The sequence below is a fragment of the Anomaloglossus baeobatrachus genome, chromosome 2 (assembly GCF_048569485.1).
Source record: "Anomaloglossus baeobatrachus isolate aAnoBae1 chromosome 2, aAnoBae1.hap1, whole genome shotgun sequence".
NCBI classification, from domain to species: Eukaryota; Metazoa; Chordata; class Amphibia; order Anura; family Aromobatidae; genus Anomaloglossus; species Anomaloglossus baeobatrachus.
The window spans coordinates 27,598,012-27,620,587 of record NC_134354.1 but is presented as its reverse complement, the minus strand read 5'-3'; the positions used below and the strand labels follow the sequence as shown (position 1 = coordinate 27,620,587).

At 47.7% G+C, this 22,576-nt stretch overlaps 1 protein-coding gene across 3 annotated transcripts in view; it reads left to right on the top strand.

Moving 5' to 3' along the window:
- GJA5 (gap junction protein alpha 5) overlaps positions 1-12,024 on the top strand; it is a 147,426-nt gene extending 135,402 nt beyond the window's left edge. For 2 of the 3 annotated variants that reach the window (XM_075332881.1, XM_075332880.1), the window contains exons 2-3: positions 6,227-6,390; positions 10,727-12,024. In XM_075332881.1, the coding sequence (XP_075188996.1) occupies positions 10,750-11,844 (1,095 nt within the window). In that variant the 5' untranslated portion in view covers positions 6,227-6,390; positions 10,727-10,749 and the 3' untranslated portion in view covers positions 11,845-12,024. Of the gene's footprint in view, positions 1-6,226; positions 6,400-10,726 lie in introns of all 3 variants that reach the window. The other variant, XM_075332882.1, reaches the window with a different exon arrangement.
- Positions 12,025-22,576: the final 10,552 nt, after the last annotated feature.

Genomic DNA, 22,576 nt, shown 5'->3' with positions numbered 1-22,576 from the left:
TTTGAATTTTGGAATACAAATTTGGCTGAAATAGATTGCAGGCACCATGTTGAATTTGCAGGGCCTCTAAGGTACCTAAACAGCAGAAACCCTGACAAGTGACTGCATTTTGGAAACTAGACCTCTCAAGGATTGTATCCAGGGGTATAGTGAGCATTTTGAACTCACAGGTACGTCACAGAATTTGATAACATTAGGCCGTCATATTGAATATTTTTATTTTTTTCACAAAAATGTTGCTTTAGCACCAAATTTCTCACTTTTTCAAGCGATAACGCCAAAAGAGTGGACCCCACGTTTTGTTACACACTGTCTTATGAGCACGGTGATACCCCACATGTAGTCAGAAACCTCTGTTTGGACAAATGGGAGGGCTCGGAATGGAAAGAGCAATATTTGAATTATGGAAAGTAAATTTGGCTGAAAAAGATTGCGGGTACCATTTTGCATTTATAGGGCCCCTAAGGTACCTAAATAGCAGAAACACCCTAACAAGTGACCCCATTTTGGAAACTAGACCTCTCAAACAATTTACCTAGATGTTTGGTGAGAACTTTCAACCCCCGGGGGCTTCACAGAATTTCACAACGTTGAGCCTTGAAAATAAAAAATACATTTTTACCACAAAATTGTTATTTCAACCAAGGAACTTTTTCCCACAAGGGTAATAGGAAAAAATGCACCATTGTGCAATTTCTAATGAGTACACTGATACCTCATATGTGGTGGAAATTAACTATTTCGGCGCACGGCAGGGCTCGTAAGGGAAGGAGCACCATTTCATTTTTGGAAAAGTTGAAATAAATAGCGGGCACCATTTCGCATTTGCAGCACCCCTAGGGCACCTATACAGCAGAAACCCCCACAAGTGACCTCATTTTGAAAAATAGATCCTCAAAGATTTTATTCTGGGTTAAAGTGAGCATTTTGCATCCACAGGTACTTTACAAAAATGTTGTTGTAGCACCAAATTTCTCACTTTTAGGCTATGTGCTCATGATCCGGCGACACTACATCTAGTACACAGTTTCAGCCCTCCTGCGGAGATGCGAGTGTTTTCCATGGAAGAACGCAGCTGTCCATGCCCAGGATCCGGGTTCAGGCTACTGAGGACTTTAGCTCTATTCTCCCAGCAGTGAACACTCTCATCTCCACAGCATAAATTGACATGCTGAGGCTCAGGAAGCCGCGCCACAGGTCAGTTTATGCTGGAGAGAAAATAATCATCATCTACCCCAGATGGGACTTGAACCCACAATCCCTGGCTTAGGAGGCAAGTACCTTATCCATTAGGCCACTAGGGCTTAAGAGCTTTAACCCCTGGAGAGAAAACAAGCACAGTGGGCAGGAAAATCCTTCCACTATGCTTATACTGCACAACACAGCCTTATGGAAGCAGCGAAAACACTCTGCATCCAAAAAGCTTGAAACGCTAATCATGGGCACATACCCTTAAAAGCTAGGATGGATGGATGTCAAACACATATATAGTGTCCCACTCCCTGCATATTCTGAGCTGGCACCCTTTAGTGACTTTCATGTGGAACTAAAGGGTGTTTAACCTTGTATTTATCCCAAAAAATAAATAAATAATTTTAAAAACAACGTGGGGTCCCTCCGATTTTTGACAACCAGCTACGGTAGCTCAGACAGCTGCAGCCTGCAGACTACAGCTGGCAGCCTCACCTTGGCTGGTGATGCAAAATGGTGGGCACCCCAGGCTGTTTCTTTTAATTATTTATAAATAAATAATTTAAAAAAAAACTTGGGGTCCCCTCCAAATTGGATTAATAGCCAAGGTAAATCGGACAGCTGGGGTCTGGTAGTCTTAGGGTGGGAAGAGCCGTGGTTATTTGGTCCTTCCAAGCCTAAAAATAGCAGGACACAGCCGCCCCAGAAGTGGTACATCCATTAGATGCGCCAATCCTAGTACTTCGCCCTGACTCATCCCATTGTGATGGTAAACAGGGTAATGAAATGGGTTGATACCAGCTGTAATGTCACCTGGCATCAAGCCCAGTGGTTAGTGATGCCACGGCATCTGTCAGATACCTGCTGATTGCTCCCCAACACATTCCCTCTTTCACCAATTTATTGAAAATAAAAAATAATCTGGTTCGAAATAATCCATTTTGGAGGTCCCATAATGATTCTGGACCTTACAAAATATGGGAAGCACGCTCAGGGAAGTGCAGACCCTCCATGTGAGAAGTGTGGATGCAGTGACCTGAGAATACTGCAGCCACACTCCCCGATCCACACCACGGCAGTGTGACCTGCAGTAACCTCATTCTAGAATATGAGGGGCACGCTCAGGGAAGTGCAGACCCTCCATGTGAGAAGTATGGATGCAGTGACCTGACAATACTGCAGTCACACTTCCCCGATCCACACCACAGCAGGGTGACCTGCAGTAACCTCTTTCCAGAATATAGCGGGGCACGCTCAGCGAATGCATCCCCCATTTTCTGAAAGTGTAGACTCTCCGTGTGAGGAGTGTGAGTGCAGTGACCTGTGAATACTGCACTCACACTGCCCGGGTCCACAGTGTGTCAGTGTGAGCTGCAGTAAGCTCAGTGTCACTGCTTGAAAGGAGCCGGCTGACGGCCGCTCTGCGTGTGCGGTCACCATCTTTTGAGTAGGAGGAGGAGGGATTGCGGGGGATCATCGTTGCAACAGGTATTGGGGTAGATAGGTGGTTGACAGGAGGTGACTTGGCTGGATCTGTGGAGGATTTTTCTGTCACATCTGACATGTCACATGCAACAGAAATCAGAGGAGGAAGATGAATGGATCTTCCAGAATACGGGGGGGAACGCTCAGGGAAGTGCAGACCTTCCATGTGAGTAGTGTGTATGCATTGACCCGAGAATACTGCAGTCACACTCCCCTGATCCACACCACGGCAGTGTGACCTGCAGTAACCTCATTCCAGAATATAGCGGGGCACGCTCAGGGAACGCATCCCCCATTTTCTGAAAGTGCAAGTTTTCCATGTGAGAAGTGTGGGTGCAGTGACCTGTGAATACTGCACTCACACTGCCCGGGTCCACAGTGCGGCAGTGTGAGCTGCAGTAAGCTCAATGTCACTGCTTTCAAGGAGTCGGTTGACAGCCGCTCTGCGCACGCTTTCGCCATCTTTTGAGAAAGAGAAGGAGGGATTGCGGGGGATCATCATACAACAGGTACTGAGGTAGATTGGTGGGTGACAGGGGGTGACTTGGCTGGATCTGGGGAGGATTTTTCTGTTGCATCTGACATGTCACATGCAACAGAAATCAGAGGAGGAGGATGGATGCAGAGAAGAAGGCCTTTTGTATCTAGAAGATGTCTTAGATTTGAGTTCAGATCATAAAAAATTGGAGAAAAAACAAGTGTTGTTTATATTGTTCAGTATAGACAGATGGATGGATGGATTCCCTGCTGTTTCTTTCTCCCCGGTTTCGTCGCTCTTGGCACAGGAATTACTTGATGAGTTTTCTTATAAACATCGGACATTTACATTCCTTATTACTTATGCATTAGTCTGTGTGAACAGAGTCACTAGTTGTAGACTTTACAGAACTTTCCGTCCTCGCTCATTTACTGTATGTGAACATGGCACAATTACTGTAAGGAGGAACCTGATCACGTCCCAGAACTGAAGGCCAAAATACAAAACAAACTTTTTTTCATTGTCTTAAAATCAGAAAAACATGAGTAATTTCTTCTAAAAACCAGCAGCACTATCCCGTGCCCATGGGTTGTTTCTTTTTTCATAGCTCAGCTTCCTGTAACTGAACTAAGCCGAGCTGCAGTACCACATCCGACCTGAGGGCAGAAGTGGCGCTGTGTTCTGCATTCTGGAAGGAAGCAATCATTGTCTTCCACATCGCAGAATACCTACTGGAGCAGTTTATGAGTGCTGTATTTCCAAAAGTGACAACCACTATTGACAGCCATTCCAGGTTGGATACTGGTTGTCAGACCCTGAATATATACACAGCTGTTGCGATGATTCACCCCATTATAAATTTAGTTTATCAGCAAAATTTACAAACAATTTGTCATTTGCAAGAAAAAGCTGAATAAAATGTTATATAACAAATGTTTTCATCAAATACACCACAAAATAGCATTTTTACTGATTACTGCAGAATTATTCACGCCCCTCATGACCAGGATATGTAGTACTAAGTAGGGCCCCTCGGGCTTCTGTGACTTGTTGCAGACGTAGGATTTTTATGGGGTTCATGTCAGGCTACCAAGTCAGAAATTCCAGAATGTTCTCCGACTTCTTCTGAAACCAAACTTTGGTGAACTCTTTGTTAAGCTTGGGATGATTGTCCTATTGAGAGGTCCAATGACACACAAGCTTCTGTTTTGTCACGGAAGTCATGACATTTTTTAATAGGATTTTCTGATATGTGGTTGAATCCATCCTGGCCTTCACCCAAGGCAGGTTTCATGTGTTAGAGGAAGAAAAGCAATCCCAGATCATCACTGAGTTCCCACCATGCTTCACTGTAGGCATCACTGTACATCGACCATGGTTCACTGTAGGCATCACCAAGCCACTGCCATGTTTCATTGTAGGCATCACCAAACCACCGCTTTCACTGTAGGCATCAGCGAACCGCTGCCATGTTTCGCTGTAGGTATCACTGAGCCACCATCATGCTTCAGTGTAGGCATTACCAAACTACCACCATGCTTCACTATAGGTATCACAAAGCTCCCAATATACTTCACTGTAGGCATCACCAAGCCAACACCATGCTTCACTCTAGGCATCACAGAGCCACCACTGCACTTTACTGTGGGCATCAGCAAGCTATTGCCATGATTCCCTCTGGGCATCACCAAGCCACTGCCATGCTTCACTCGATGCATCACCAAGCCACCACCATGCTTCACTCTAGGCATCACAAAACCACTGCCATACTTCAGTATAGGCACCACTGAGCCCCCCTATGCTTCAATATAGACATCACAAAGTCATCACCATGTTTCACTCTAGGCATCACTCAGCCATCACCATGCTTCACTCTAGGCATCAGCAAGCCACCTCTATGCTTAACTCAAGGAATCACCAACCCACCCCCATGCTTCACTCTAGGCATAACCAAGCCGCCACCATACTTCACTACTCACATCAGATGGCCACCACCATGCTTCACTGTAGACATCAGCAAGCCACCACCATGCTTTACTGTAAGCATCAGCAAGCCACCACCATGCTTCATTCGAGGCATCACCAAACCCCCACCATGCTTCACTCGAGGCATCACCAAACCACCACCATGCTTCACTCTAGGCATCACAAGCCACCACCCTGCCTCACTCCACTCATCAGATAGCCACCACCATGCTTCACTGTAGGCATCACAGAGCCACTGCCATGCTTCACTAAAGGCATCGCTGAACCACCGCCGTGGTTCCCTCAGGGCATCAGCAAGCCACCACCATGCATCACTCTAGGCATCACCAAGCCACCACCATGCTTCACGGAAGTCATCATCAGGCTACCACCATGCTACACGCTAGCTAGGCATCACCAAGCCACTGACATACTTCCATGTGGGCATCCCAAAGCCACCACCATGTTTCACTCTAGACATCACCAAGCCACCACCTTGTCTCACTGTAGACATCACTGAGCCACCTCCGTGCTTCACTGTAGACATCACCAAGCCACTGCCGTGCTTCACTGTAGGCATCAGCAAACCTCCGCCATGCTTCACTATATCTTTTTCTATTCTTTTCTTCATTTGTTTTATCTTTTACCCTAACTATTTGGACCATGCTCTTGACGTAGCCATATTTTTAACATCCAACTAAACATCACAATTAATTCCCAATCCTTCCCCAGTCTAGGTATTTGAAGTGTTTTATATCAAATACACATGAAGTAATGAAGTCTTTGATTATAACATCCAGTATGAGAGACAAATGAGCTCCAATAAGGGACTCTATTAACGGAGTGAATAAATCTGAGACTGCAGTAGTCAGTAAAGGGGTATTTTACAGTTATGTGTAGAAATGAATTGCTGAGTTATTTTCATTTCCCTTATTTGACTGTTTTTTTTTTTGTTTTTTTTTTGCAAACAGCAGAAAGTTTGTAAATTTTGCTTAAACGTCCAATTTGCAATGGAGCATGTATAATATTGATTGAAACTGTACACCTATAATAAGATATTATTACAACCTGAAGGGTGTGATTACTTTTTCTTTGTTTTGTTAACAGGAACACTGCCACGATCGTAAGTTGATCCATGCGCCAATCCCTCCACCAATGCCCGGACTACAAGATGAGCACGGAGAACAATGATTGACTTGTATCATGGCCATTAGTGATCAGCTGACCGGCATCTTCCCTCGTGACTGATGAAACCACGGGACAAGCGTAATGTAATAAAAGTATTATCATTATACTATTCTGTAGTGGCATGATATGTATGAAATATTGAAATATTGAAATAATTAGACCAGAGTATAAAAATAGATAAAAAGAACCTAATCAAACAAATGAATCAAAAATAGTATACTTTATCATTTTTGTATTGAAAAACATTATCGAAAATCACAAGTTTGTGAGTGACCAATGTATGTGAACCTTTCCTTTCAGGCATGTGGTGTGACCACGTTGTGCTAAAAAAAAAAGAAAAAGCTGTGTTATGGTCTCAATTGTCCACAAAAATTTGATCCAGTAGTCTTCTGGGTTATCCAGTTGATCTTTAGCATTCTGTTGTTCAATGTCCTCCTGATGGTGGACTCCTGAACATTACTATTGTGAGAGAGGCCTTCAGTTGCTTAGAAGTTACCTTGGGTTCCTTTGTGACTTCGCAGACTATTATATACCTTGCTCTTGGAATGATTTTCATTGGTTGATCTCTCTTAGAGAGGGTAATAATGGTCTTGAACGTCCTCAATTTGTCTGTTTGGTGGAGTTCTAAGTTAGTTCTGCTAAAAAAAAAAGCTGTGTTATGGTCTCAATCGTCCACAAAAATTTGATCCAGTAGCCATTCTGCTTATCCAGTTGATCTTTAGCCTTCTGTTGTTCAATGTCCTCCTGATGGTGGACTCATAAACATTACTATTGTGACAGAGGCCTTTAGTTGCTTAGAAGTCACCTTGGGTTCCTTTGTGACTTCGCAGACTATTATATACCTTGCTCTTGGAATGATCTTCATTGGTTGATCTCTCCTAGAGAGGGTAATAATGGTCTTGAACGTCCTCCATTTGTCTGTTTGGTGGAATTCTAAGTTTGTTCTGCTAAAAAAAAAAAGCTGTGTTATGGTCTCAATTGTCTACAAAAATTTGATCCAGTAGTCTTCTGGGTTATCCAGTTGATCTTTAGCCTTCTGTTGTTCAATTTCCTTTTGATGGTGGACTCAAGAACATTAATATTGTGAGAGAGGCCTTTAGTTGCTTAGAAGTTACCTTGGGTTCCTTTGTGACTTAGCAGACTATCATACACCTTGCTCTTGGAATGATGTTTGTTGATTGATCTCTCTTAGAGAGGGTAATAATGGTCTTGAACATCCTCCATTTGTCTGTTTGGTGGAGTTCTAACTATTAAAAGATCGTTTTGTAATGTTTTCCAGCCTGATGAGTATCATCAATTCTTCTTCTAAGGGCCTGACAAACCACCCTTGCCATGATACATGTCACACTGAGTTTTGCATGAACTTCGCTGACTGTCATGGCAGCAATTGACTCATTAATACTCTGCCCGATGGTTTCTCTGGTGTCTGGGATCAATACAGGCAGACTCGGGCATCAACCTGCTGTGTGCTGAATCACAGGCAGGATAACAAGAGTTCATCTCTGCTGGTCTGTTTGCTCCTTTAATCACATGTTGTGGGGAGACATCACATCTGCTCCCCTCCTAATTATGTTGGTGGGTGTTGTGGCTATACTGGGAGGCTTGGGCTGTTGGATCACTTGTGTTTGTCAGTTCTGGTCCAGACTGTGCTATGTGGATCAGGTGTCCACTGTTCTCATCAATATGGTGACTCTGAGCCAGCTGCTTGGAGACACTAAGCTGATTGAGGATTGTTGTGCCTGGTCAAAAAAAAACCAAAAATATCCATGCTAAAACATGAGAAAAACACTTAATTATGTTGGTGGAATCCTTCTACCCATGCCAGCTATAGTTTATTCTATGTTACTCTGTGAGGTGTGGTGTCCCAGACTCTCTGGTGAACGTTGTGCTTAAGTTGTGCTTATTGCTTGGTGCGGTTGTGGAGTTTAACCTGTTGTTTTATACTTCTTTCCTGCTCTTGTTTTCCTCCTGAATCTCTTATTGTCTTTACCTTTGTGTGTGTGTCGTGTGACAGATTTTTGTTTTTTTTTCCCTTGTCTGTCTTTTTCTGTAGTTTTCAACACACTTCTGTCCCATCCTTACCTGGGGGAGGGGGAGGGGGAATCAGATCCACACTGGTCAGGGGTAGGGCCAGGAATGAGACTCAGGCCTCTCCACCATCAGGAGTATCCCTGAGATTAAGGATAGCATAGGGGCCCCTAGCTTGAGAGACAGCTGATTCCTTGCTATCCTAAAGTCATTTAGACATTGCACTTTCACAAATGTGTGGTATGAAGATCAGAATTTGATAGATCCTGTCCTTAAAATAAAAGAGGTCACCTACTCACATATGATTGTCATCCCATTGATTGAAACCATTAGGCTCTGATTGCACCTTCTAATTAATTTCCAATCCTAAAGGTTCGCATACATTTTCAATTCAGTCATGTGATCTTGGATCAATTTCCTTTATAAAAATATAACTAAGGCTATTTTAAACATTTGTTTGATGTGGTTCTCTATCTAATTTTAGGTCTGGCTTAGTTTTAGGTCTAATTTATAAAAAAAATATGGAATAGAACATATCAAACGGTTCGAAAACTTTTAAGCACCTCTGTAGGTGACCACACAAAGAGACAACATTAGCATCCCAGGTTGTAGGTCCTGTTTCGCCACTAAAACCCATTACAGCTTTTGGCCACGTCAATTTCGGGCCAATGTCGTCCCAACTGGCCTTACCCTTACATTTGGGTCATGGTGTCAATAACTTCACTCTTAAAGCATGAACTGCATGTGTTAACTCCACTGTTTTTTGACCTCATAAAATTAGTGGCCGCCGTAAAAAAAAAAAAAGACCATTAAATTTTTTCAAAAATTAGCAATTGTTCTATACTAAGGGTGTATATAGCGCTGAAGGACCATGAGGGCTGGTGCCTAAAGTGAGCCTCTTTGCTACACAATATAGAAAAAAAGTATTATAAAGGGCACATACTAAGTGGGGGGCCATGTTGTACATTGTCCTCTTGCCTAATCTCATAATTCTGAATGGTATCCATCGTCACATCCATTGGTTTATAGGGGAGGTAATAATGTTCAAAAAATATAGCAAAAACACCAGCATAGATGACAAAGCTCTAATGATTATTAATTATTATTATTATTATAGTGCCATTTATTCCATGGCGCTTTACATGTGAAAGGGGTATACATAGTAGGGACAAGTACAATAATCATAAACAATACAAGGCACAGACCGGTACAGGAGGAGCGAGGACCCTGCCCACGAGGGCTCACAGTCTAAAGGGGATGGTTGAGGATACAGTAGGTGAAGGTAGAGATGGTCGTGCAATGCCATAGTGGTCTGAGGGTTACTGCAGGTTGTAGGCTTGTCGGAAGAGTTGGGTCTTCAGGTTCCTTTTGAAACTTTTCAAGGTAGGCGAGAGACTGATGTGTTGTGGCAGAGAGTTCCGGGGTATGGGGGAAGTGCGGGAGAAACTTTTTATGCGATGGTGGGAAGAGGAGATGAGAGGGGAGTAGAGAAGGAGATCTTGTGAGGATCGAAGGTTACGTGCAGGTAGGTACCGGGAGACTAGGTCACAGATGTATGGAGGAGACAGGTTGTGAATGGCTCTGTATGTCGTGGTTAGGGTTTTGAACTGGAGTTGTAGGGTAATGGGAAGCCAGTAAAGTTATTGGCAGAGAGGAGATATTGGGGAGTAGCGGGGGGACAGGTGGATTAGTCGGGAAGCATAGTTTAGAATAGATTGTAGGGGTGCGAGACTGTTAGAAGGAAGAGAGAGGTAGATCTGCGTATCATCAGCATTGAGGTGATACTGAAAGCTATGGGACTCTATGAGCTGTCTCAGACTGAAGGTGTAGATTGAGAACAGCAGGGGTCCAAGAACTGAACCTTGGGAGACACCGACAGATAGGGGGCGAGATGAGGAAGTAGTGTGAGAGTGGTAGACACTGAAAGTTCAGTTGGTTAGGTATGAGGAGATCCAAGATAGAGCCAAGTCTGTGATGCCCAGAGAGGAGAGAATCTGTAGTAGAAGGGAATGGTCCACTGTGCTGAAGGCAGAGGACAGGTCCAGGAGGAGGAGAGAGTAGTGTCATTTGGCTTTGGTGGTTAGTAGGTCATTGGTGACATTAGTTAGCGCAGTTTCAGTGGAATGATGCGGTCAAAAGCCCAATTGTAACCGGTCAAATAAGGAGCAGGAAGAGAGGTGTGAGGATGGTTCAAGATGGACATGCTGTTCCAGTAGTTTTGAGGCATAGGGGAAAAGTGATATTCGGTGATAGTTCACCACAGAGGAAGGGTCAAGGGAGGTCTTTTTGAGGATGGGTGTGATGGAGGCATGTTTAAAGCATGAGTGAAATACGCCAGTTGTTGGTGATAGGTTGATGATCTAATGCTGTTTTCATTTCTTACTTCCACAGAGAGATTTAGTACATAAGGAGCCATGGGGGACTGGACCTTCCTAGGAGAATTCCTAGAGGAAGTACAAAAACATTCCACGGTGGTGGGAAAAGTATGGCTGACCATCCTCTTCATTTTCCGGATGTTGGTTCTGGGCACTGCAGCCGAGTCTTCTTGGGGAGACGAGAAATCTGACTTTATGTGTGACACCACCCAACCCGGTTGTGAGAACGTCTGTTACGATAAAGCATTCCCCATCTCCCACATTCGATTCTGGGTCCTCCAGATTATTTTTGTCTCCACCCCATCACTTCTCTACATGGGACATGCCATGCACACAGTTCGGATGGAGGAAAAAAAAAAGCTCAGGGACGAAGAAGCCAAATCCAAACAGGAGATAAATGAAGACTCTACGTATCACCAAAAAGAGTACCCCGCCGAAAAAGTCGAACTTCCATATCGGGATGAGGTGAGCGGGAAGATCAGGCTTCAAGGAAGTCTACTGAACACTTACGTGTGCAGCATTCTCATCCGCACGGTGATGGAAGTGGCTTTTATTGTTGGACAATACATGCTCTATGGAATCTTTTTGGATACCCTATACATATGTAAAAGAAAACCGTGCCCCCACCCTGTCAACTGCTATGTGTCCCGGCCAACTGAGAAGAACATCTTCATCGTCTTTATGTTGGCCGTTGCCACCCTCTCGCTTTTACTTAGCTTTGTTGAGCTGTACTATCTATCATGGAAAAAGCTCAGAGAGAGAATATCTACTCAGTCCACGAACAGTCCCAGCCCACTCAGAGTGGCCACCATAGAACCAGAACACCGGTCCCAAAATTGCACCCCACCGCCAGATTTTAATCAGTGCTTGAACACTAAGGGTAAATTTAACAACCCCTTCAGCAACAGTCTGGCATCTCAGCAGAACACGGCAAACTTTGCCACCGAAAGAGTCCAAAGTGAAGACGACGTTGGCCAAGGACAGTTCATCCATATTAACTATGCACAAAATGCTCCCGTGAACAACCATTCAGCGCCCCACCAAATGCCCAATGGGTATTGCCACGGTGGACGTCGCTTGAGTAAAACCAGCCGTACGAGTAGTAAGGCTCGGTCAGATGACCTGGCGGTGTGAGCTGCTATGGAGGAGTCTTAGAGTTATCTTTTTTTTTACGTATCCATTAATTTCGTATTTATATAGCAATAGAAAACAATGTGACTTCTGGATGTAATCCTGGGAACTCATTTTTGTACTGTATTTTATGCCTTAAAACATTGTGCTAAAAAAACAATAAAAAGCATCTTGGTGATATAATCCACATGATTAACAACTGGTTGTTAGTAGAGATGACCAAACGTAAGGAACCAATAGATGATTGATAACTATTATACAGTGCCCAATTATAACTACTGTATTGTGTGCAAATACCACCACCACAAAGTGCATAAGTACCACCACCACAGAGTGCCTAATTACTACCACCATACAGTGCCTAATTACCACCACCATACAGTGCCTAATTACTACCACCATACAGTGCCTAATTACTACCACCATACAGTGCCTAATTACCACCACCATATAGTGACTAATTACTTCCACCATACAGTGCCTAATTACTACCACCATACAGTGCCTAATTACCACTACCATATAGTGCCTAATTACTACCACCATACAGTGCCTAATTACTACCACCATACACTGCCTAATTACCACCACCATACAGTGCCTAAATACCACTACCATACAGTGCCTTATTATTACCACCATACAATGCCTTATTATTACCATCATACAGTACTTTATTACCTCCATACAGTGCCTTATTATTACCACCATACAGTGTCTAATTACTACCACCATACACTGCCTAATTATCAACACCATACAGTGCTTAATTACCACCACCATACAGTGCCTAATTACCACTACCATACAGTGCCTAATTACCACTACCATACAGTGCCTAATTACTACCACCATACAGTGCCTAATTACCACCACCATACAGTGCCTAATTACCACCACCATACAGTGCCTAATTACCACTACCATACAGTGCCTAATTACTACCACCATACACTGCCTAATTACCAACACCATACAGTGCCTAATTACCACCATACAGTGCCTAATTACCACTACCATACAGTGCCTAAGTACTACCACCATACAGTGCCTAATTACAACCACCATACACTGCCTAATTTCCACCACCATACAGTGCCTAATTACCACTACCATACAGTGCCTAATTATTACCACCATACAGTGCCTAATTACCACCACCATACAGTGCCTAATTACTACCACCATACAGTGCCTAATTACCACCACCATACAGTGCCTAATTACTACCACCATACAGTGCCTAATTACTACCACCATACAGTGCCTAATTACTACCACCATACAGTGCCTAATTGTTACCACCATACAGTGACTAATTACCACTACCATACAGTGCCTAATGATCACCAACAAACAGTGCCTAATTACCATCACCATACACTGTAATTAGGCAACCTCCAATATCAGAGCTGCTCATTTGTCTAGAATCGTTCAGTGACCTAATCATGCAGCTGTTGCTTCCTATTAATATTAGGGGTGCGCACTATAAATGATGTCAGTGAAGAGAAATCTTGAAGGGAACCTGTCATGAGGCTTTCTACCCCAAACTAATACCACCTGTGTATAGGCACTGTGCCGATAATTACAGCCATATCATCGCTGCCCACCGCTCTCCTATCAGTGAGTTGTCGCGGGCGGAGGAGGGGACGTAGCGCTCTCCCTACTGCTCGGGTCCGGCCGCCGCTGCTGCTGCGGCCTGCTGCTGCGGCCTGCTGCTGCTCGGTGGCTCGAGCAATGGGCCGGATCCCGGGGACTCGAGCGGCGCTCCTCGCCCGTGAGTGAAAGGGGCTGGGGTTGATTGTTGGGGTGAATTGTTTATTGTCCGTGACGCCACCCACGGCTGTGGTGATTGTGTGGACACCACCGCTGCTCTGTAGGGGAATCCCGGGAGCGGTGACAGGGAGCAGCAAAGTTGTTAGTTCTCCCCTCCGTGGGTAGGGGGTGGTTGTCCCGGGGCCCAGTGATGAGGTGGGGGATGATGGGTGGCAGGGCCGGTGCAGGGCTTAGTAGGGTGCAGGGTCGCGGGGGCAGCGCTGTGCCTGACGGCACTGTGGTACTCACTCAGCCTGAGACGGTGACACAGTTCTCGGTAAAACACACGGCTGGAAAGACGGTTCCCACAGACGGCTGCTGTTGCTTTTCCCCGGTAGTTGACGGTGACGGTCTCTGTCCCTGCACCTAGTGAAATGTTGGTAGCGATGGGTTCCCACCGGTAACCCGCTCCCCGGCTTGGATATGGGCCGGAGGAGCCCCTCTTTGCCCGCAGGCGCTGGCCCTGCGAAACTGGTGCCTTGGCGGTGGCGGTGTCTCTCTCCTACGGTTGGACTGTTGCCTTCAATCGGGACTTAGCTGTTGGGAGACCTAGGAGGTCCCCTTCACTGACGGATTTGGCAAATTCACGGCCACTCCTAGCCTTGCCGGGATCCGAAAGGCCCCTGCCAATGGTGCTGGCTTCTCTTCGTATACCGCTCCGGTACCGCCGGGCCACCACCCATCCACGGTCCTTTCGGCAACCTCCGATCAGCCTCTCCTGCAGACGGTCACCGCCGTCTGCTGACCTTGCTGTCTCAGTCCGGGGCACACACCCGGACCAACTTCAGGCTTCCTCAACTGTCACTTTCTCTTCCACTACTCTCACTGTACTCCTTCTCCTTCCTCTCACTTCAAACTCCAAACTTAATCTGCCTGGTTTCCCGCCTCCAGGACTGTGAACTCCTCGGTGGGCGGAGCCAACCGCGTGGCCCACCCCCTGGTGTGAACATCAGCCCCTGGAGGAAGGCAACAAGGATTTTTGTGTAGCTTCGGTGTACCTATCCGGGGTGTAGGGTGTGGTGGTGTCATGACCTGTGACCCCTGGCTTGCCCAGGGCGTCACATTGCCCCTTAGCAAAATGCAGACCGTCCGCGGGCTGCCCGTCCAACACCGGTTTTATTTTTCTGGAAAAAAGATAATAAAAACGGTAACACATACAAGTAAAAGAACAACATCCCACAGCGGGAGGCACTTTTCTTAAACGTTACGGTAACATTTAAACGGTTGCTGCTGCCGCTCTCTCCCACCCAAGTAACCTGGCCCTGATGCTGCCTCTAAGAAACAGGCAGCACCCCTTGACCCCAGTTCTGCACCAAGTTACCCGAGCGGGATCTGTCCTTCCCCTCCAGAGGGTAGCCACCGGTTCTGGTGGTGGCTGGGCCCCAGCCTGCTCCACTGCGGGCCCTCCCTCCAACCTGCCTCTCCGGAGGCGGTAACGGTAGCTGCAACAAACATATTTTATTTACATGCCACTAATGTTTGTGGTTCCCCTGCAAGTTCTCGGGCCTGTTCATAGAGAGTTCCCTATGCAAATAACTGTGGACGGTCCCCTCGGGGACAACACTGCCGGCAACGGCCGGTTCCAATCACGGTAGACAATCAGCTGAGGCTTCGGTTGATTACTTTCATTTGGTAAACTTTTTCAAACTTTTAAACAAACACTCTTCCTGTACCAACAGGGACGGTGCAACGGTGCTCCGCTGCCATTACTGTGCACTTTCGTCTCCCCCCACCTGCTCTGGGTGGAAGAACACGGGCACCAGCCCCTCCAGTGCATAGCAAGCACGTCGAGGAAGGGCCGCCCGATACCCGTCATTTCCACTCCGGGGGATACATGTGGCCTCCATGCCATGCAGAGCAGCAACTCCTTCATCTTCTTCTGAAACGGGCTCGGTGTCAGGCCCGGAATCACTATCGTCTGCCCCTGCTCCAGGCGGGTTGCCGCCAGCTGCCGCAGCTTCCAGACCTACCACTCTCTCGGCCACGGTCACGAAGGGGTGTACGCCCGACGGGCCAGGCGCAGTGCGGTGCACGGGCAAAAAGAACGGAGGCGGCATGGGGGCCAGGGGTAGACCGGGTCCCTCAGCTGCAACGGCCGGTCCCTCGGGGACACAGGGGCGTGGGTCACTCACCAGCTCCTCCAACATGGCCTCCATTCCATACACTCGTGCAACGGCAGCTACCGCCTCCACCTCCGCGGTCCACTGCTCCATCAACCCACAGATCTGGCTCCGGTAGTGTCGGCAGATCCCTGCCACTCGGGCTCTCAGCCATGCCGCTGTCCCGGGCACCGGTTCGGTAGCCTCCGCATAGCTAGGGGGAGCGGACATTCTTTGCAGGGGGTCGGCGGATCGTAGGGTCCCAGCGTCCTTATCTATATAGCCGCGGCTACATGCGACCAGTCGCCATTTCGTCCCCCTTAGCCTCTTTCCGGCCCCTCCTCTATCGGGGCGGGGTTTTGGCCTTCGCGCCTCCACTACTCGAGAAGACGCTTGAGCGGGAACTTTTCGCGCTAAAGATGGCGACTTCCGAAATTTTTCGGCCGGACACCTCCGGCGGTCACAAGGCGCACCTCTACCCAACGGCAGAGCGGTAAGATCCTGTTCGTGACGCCAAGTTGTCGCGGGCGGAGGAGGGGACGCAGCGCTCTCCCTACTGCTTGGGTCCGGCCACCGCTGCTGCTGCGGCCTGCTGCTGCTCGGTGGCTCGAGCGATGGGCCGGATCCCGGGGACTCGAGCGGCGCTCCTCGCCCGTGAGTGAAAGGGGATGGGGTTGATTGTTGGGGTGAATTGTTTATTGTCCGTGACGCCACCCACGGCTGTGGTGATTGTGTGGACACCACCGCTGCTCTGTAGGGGGATCCCGGGAGCGGTGACAGGGAGCAGCAAAGTTGTTAGTTCTCCCCTCCGTGGGTAGGGGGTGGTTGTCCCGGGGCCCAGTGATGATGTGGGGGATGATGGGTGGCAGGGCCGTGGGGGGCAGCGCTGTGCCTGACGGCACTGTGGTACTCACTCAGCCTGAGACGGTGACACAGTTCTCGGTAATACACACGGCTGGAAAGACGGTTCCCACGGACGGCTGCTGTTGCTTTTCCCCGGTAGTTGACGGTGACGGTCTCTGTCCCTGCACCTAGTGAAATGTTGGTAGCGATGGGTTCCCACCGGCAACCCGCTCCCCGGCTTGGATATGGGCCGGAGGAGGCCCTCTTTGCCCGCAGGCGCTGGCCCTGAGAAACTGGTGCCTTGGAGGTGGCGGTGTCTCTCTCCTACGGTTGGACTGTTGCCTTCAATCAGGACTTAGCTGTTGGGAGACCCAGGAGGTCCCCTTCACTGGCGGATTTGGCAAATTCACGGCGACTCCTAGCCTTGCCGGGATCCGAAAGGCCCCTGCCAATGGTGCTGGCTTCTCTTCGTATACCGCTCCGGTACCGCCGGGCCACCACCCGTCCACGGTCCTTTCGGCAACCTCCGATCAACCTCTCCTGCAGACGGTCACCGCCGTCTACTGACCTTGCTGTCTCAGTCCGGGGCACACACCCGGACCAACTTCAGGCTTCCTCAACTGTCACTTTCTCTTCCACTACTCTCACTGTACTCCTTCTCCTTCCTCTCACTTCAAACTCCAAACTTAATCTGCCTGGTTTCCCGCCTCCAGGACTGTGAACTCCTCAGTGGGCGGAGCCAACCGCCTGGCCCACCCCCTGGTGTGAACATCAGCCCCTGGAGGAAGGCAACAAGGATTTTTGGGTAGCTTCGGTGTACCTATCCGGGGTGTAGGGTGTGGTGGTGTCATGACCTGTGACCCCTGGCTTGCCCAGGGCGTCACAGATTGACAGGTCACCTCTCTTTCAGTGACCCATTAGCACAATAGTGCAAGCGCCATCATTCCCCATGAAGGTGTATGCACAGAAAGCTCCAGATGAGGAAGACTGTTAATGTCTGGTGCAATCTACAGTGGGGAAAATAAATATTTGATACGCTGCCAATTTTGCAAGTTTTCCCACCTACAAAGAATGGAGAGGTCTGTAATTTTTATCATAGGTAACTTTAACTGTGACAGAGAATTAAAGAAAAAAAATCCAGAAAATCCCATTGTAGGATTTATAATTAATTGATTGCATTTTATTGCATGACATAAGTATTTGATACAATAGAAAAACAGAACTTAATATTTGGTAGAAACCTTTGTTTGCAGTTACAGAGGTTGGACGTTTCCTGTAGTTCTTGACCAGGTTTGCACACAGTGCAGTAGTGATTTTGCTGGCTCCTCCATATAGATCTTCTCCAGATCTTTCAGGTCACTCCTCCATACAGATCTTCTCCAGATCTTTCAGGTCACTCCTCCATACAGATCTTCTCCAGATCTTGCAGGTCGCTCCTCCATACAGATCTTCTCCAGATCTTTCAGGTCACTCCTCCATACAGATCTTCTCCAGATCTTTCAGGTCGCTCCTCCATACAGATCTTCTCCAGATCTTTCAGGTCACTCCTCCATACAGATCTTCTCCAGATCTTTCAGGTCGCTCCTCCATACAGATCTTCTCCAGATCTTTCAGGTCGCTCCTCCATACAGATCTTCTCCAGATCTTTCAGGTCGCTCCTCCATACAGATCTTCTCCAGATCTTTCAGGTCACTCCTCTATACTGATCTTCTCCAGATCTTTCAGGTCACTCCTCCATACAGATCTTCTCCAGATCTTTCAGGTTTCGGGGCTGTCACTGGGCAACATTGAGTTTCTGCTGCTCCAAAGATTTTCTATAGGGTTCAAGTCTGGAGACTGGCTAGACCCCTCCAGGATCTTGAAATGCTTCTTATGGAGCCGCTCCTTAGTTGCCCTGGCTGTGTGTTTCGGGTCATTGGAAGACCAAGCCACAACCCATCTTCAATGCTCTTACTGAGGGAAGGAGGTTGTTGGCCAAAATCTCGCGATACATGACCCCATCTATCCTTCCTTCATTATAGTGCAGTTATCCTGTCCCATTTGCAGAAAAGCACCCCCAAACTATGATGTGTTTCCACCTCCATGATTCAGTGTTGGGACTGTGTTCTTGGGGTTGTACTCATCCTTCTTTTCCTCTAAACACGGCAAGTAGAGTTGATATCAAAAAGTTCTATTTTGATCTCATCTGACCTCATTACCTTCTCCCATGCCTTCTCTGGATTATCCAGATGGTCAGTGTTAAACTTCAAATGAGCCTGGACATGTGCTGGCATGAGCAGGGGGTCATTACGTGTCCTACAGGATTTTATTCCATGACAGCGTAGAGTGTTACTAATTGTTATCTTTGAGACGGTGGTCCTAGCTCTCTTCACGTCATTGACCAGGTCCTCCTTTTCTAGGCTGATTCTTGACCTTTCACAGACTCATCCTTACCCCATGACTTGATCTCTTGCATGGAGCCACAGAACGAGTAAGCTTGACAGTCATCTTGTGTTTCTTCCATAATTGCACCAACAGTTGTTGCCTTCTCACCAAGCTGCTTGCCTATTTTCCTGTAGCCCATTCTAGCCTTGTGCAGGTCTATAATTTTGTCCCTGGTGTCCTTAGTCATCGCTTTGCTTTTGGCCATGGTGGAGCGGTTGCAGTGTGATTGATTGAGTGAGGACAGGTGTCTTCCATACAGGTAACAAGTTCAAGCAGGTGCAATTAATGCAGGTAATAAGTGCAGAGTAGGAGAAAAAAATAACAGGTCTGTGAGAGGCAGAATTCTTGCTGGTTGGTCGGTGATAAAATACTTATTTCATGCAATAAAATCCAAATCAATTATTTAAAAATCATACAATGGGATTTTCTGGATTCTTTTTTATTGTCACAGCTGAAGTTACCTATGATACCAATTACAGACCTCTCCATTCTTTGTAGAAGGGAAAACTTGCAAAGTATCATGTACTTAATTTCCCCACAGTATATAGTTTTCAGATCTCGTCAGACACTGACCCTCTTTTTCACTAGGAAGGCCGACATGGGAGCGAGCAAACAGTCTTTTTTACTTGTGCTACTCCATTCCTCGTTTTCTGTGGATAATCCTAGAAGACGATCAGTGTTTCGAGCCACCTACAAAAAAGTCTTCCTCATCAGGAGCTTTCTCTGCATGCATTCTCTGCATGCAATGTCACTGGAATAACAAAACCTGCACTAAACATGAAAAACGTGAAAAACACAACCCAGACATTCCCCTTTAAGAGTTAGTCATCCAGTAAAATATTTAATACTTTTTTTTATCTGGACCTTGTTCTGTGGCTACGTCTCCTCAGTAAGCTAAAAATGATATCCTGGGGGATTCGCTGTCATAAAGGAATCTATAAAATCCTGGGACAATAAAATGCATCCCAAAAAAGGAAAATCTTCAGCGGAATACAGTGCGACTTGTTTTTATTGCTGCCGGAATGTACAGTATATTTGTAGAAACTCTTTGCTGAATATATCATACATCATGGTAGAGGCTGCAGCGTCCGGAGATGGCCAGTACCCCGCCTGCGAGCGCTGCGCGGAGGGGTAAAAACAAGGAAGAGCTGTTAAAAAACGGAATCATCAGGAATGTTCAGAAATATAAACTCCATACCAGAAAATAAAGAAGCCAATGGTGGTAAAAATCTCATTTATGGCATTAGGTGCATAAGACGTTACCGTTGTGAGATGCAAACTTATTTTTATTTTTAAATTTATTATATACTGTATCGTTATATTTATTCTAAATTATTTTATATATTTATTTCATATATTTTGTTTTAATTTGTTTTCATTTTATTTAATACATTTATGTATTTATTTTATTTATTTATGTTTTTAAGATTTTTTTCTATACTAAATACTTAATATATGGGTCAGTAGTCATGACCGAGGGATTGATTTCGGACGCACTGGCAAGCGACATGAAATGTCTGGTCCTGACTAGGTGTGCGGACTTGTGTTTTTGGGCTGGGAACCCCTACAGGCTGCATGTTGCCTTGTCCTGGAGAGCGTGTGGACTTGTGCTGTGTGGGCTAGGAACCCCTGCAGGCCGCATGTTTCCTTGTTCTGGCAGGATGTGTGGGACTTGTGCCATGTGGGCTGGGAACCCCTGCAGGCCACATGTTACCTTGTTCTGATGGGATGCGTGGACTTGTGCTGAGTGGGCTGGGAACCCCTACAGGCTACATCTTGTCTTGTCCTGGCGGAATGTGTTGACTTGTGCCATGTGGGCTGGGAACATCTGCAGGCCACATGTTGCCTTGCCATGGAGGGTGTATGGACTTGTGCTGTGTGGGCTAGGAACCCCTGCAGGCTGTGTGGCGCCCTGGACAAGCCAGGAGCCACAGGTAACAACACACAAACACCCCCACCCCCAGCAGTTTCACAGCAGACATCCCCAGTGAAACTTGATTCCTTTCCTTGGGCTCAGACAGACACATCAGGTGGGCGGAGTCAGGAAATGGAGACGCCCACCCAGGAGTTTAGCTGGCCTGAGGGAGGAAACAAGCCCAGACAAGTCTAGGAGAGGAAGAGAGAGGAGGTCTGCAGAGAGGCAGACGCAGACTGGGGCCTAGGTTGGAGCCTAGGGCCCTCGTGCAGCAGAGAGTGAGGCAGACGGTAGTGGCCGTCTGCAGGGAGCCGGGCAGACAGTTGGTGGAACCGCAGGTAGCCAGGGCTGGGCGGTGGCCCACCGGTACTGAATCGGGGAGCCAGCTGGAAACCGGAGCGCAGGAGGAGCGTGCTCGGAGGTGAAAGAGAGGACTTACATTACCAACCTGGGGTCAGGGGAAAACACCGCAGCCGCCTGTGGGACCCGTCCATCCAGCCGTTTGTTTCAGCAGAGACTCTGTGTGCATCATTGGGCTGAGTGAGTACCACCGTGCCGTGCGGCACAGCGCTGCCCCTGCGACTCTGCACCTCGCCAGGCCCTGTAGCCCGCCTGCCATACATCCCTACCCTATCGCCGGGCCCCGGGACAACCAACCCCCTACCCACGGAGGGGAGAACTAACATCAAAGCTGCTCCCTGTCACCGCTCCCGGGATCCCCGCCCAGAGCAGCGGTGGTGTCACCAAAATCACCACAACCGTGGGTGGCGTCACGGACAATCTCCCTTACCCAATCCCCTTTTTACTGTGGAGCCTGGGATCACAGACCGGGTCACACCGCCGTGATACCCACAGAAGTGACCCCGTGGCCCGGATCTGAGTACCCCTGATCCACGGGCGACACATTTGGCGTCATGAACAGGATCCTACCGCTCTGCCGTTTGGTAGAGGTGCGCCTTGTTACCGCCGGAGGTGTCCGGTCGAAAATTTTGCAAAGCTGCCATCTTGGGCGCGAAAAATTTCCAGCTCGAGCGTCTTCCCCGAGCAGGAAAGGCGCGAAAGTGGAGCCCCGCCCCCTGAAGAAGGAAGTGCTAAAAAGAGACTAAGGGGGGCGGGATGGCGTCCGGCCGCATGTGAACCGCGGCTGTGGAAGCAGGGACGCCAGGACTCTGCCAGTGTTTGGTTCTTGGAACACCGCTGCACGAGATGTCCCGTCCGTCTGGCACCGCTGAAACCTCAGTGCCCGTGCCCGCGGCCAACGCCCCGACCGACCCGTTACCTCTGTCACCGGTAGCGGACCTCGCAGCGTCTGTGAGGGAGGGCCCAGATCTTACCTTTGTCACCGCCCTGCCACCGGTCCCGGCTTCCATCCCAGCCGCGACGGAGATGACGACGGCCCCGGCAGTCCGCCCGGCCGCAACGGCAGCGAAGCACCCATCTCGTTAACTATCTGGGCAGCCTGGTTCTGGACTGGGGTCAAGGGGTGCTGCCCATTTCTTAGGGGCAGCATCAGGGCCAGGTTGTTTGGGTGGGTGACTAAAAGACTCGTTCCGTTGCCATTATTAAAAGTGTTTTTATTGTTGTTGCAACGTTAAAGTAATGTGCATCCCGTGATGGGAAGTTAAAAAGTAATGCTTGT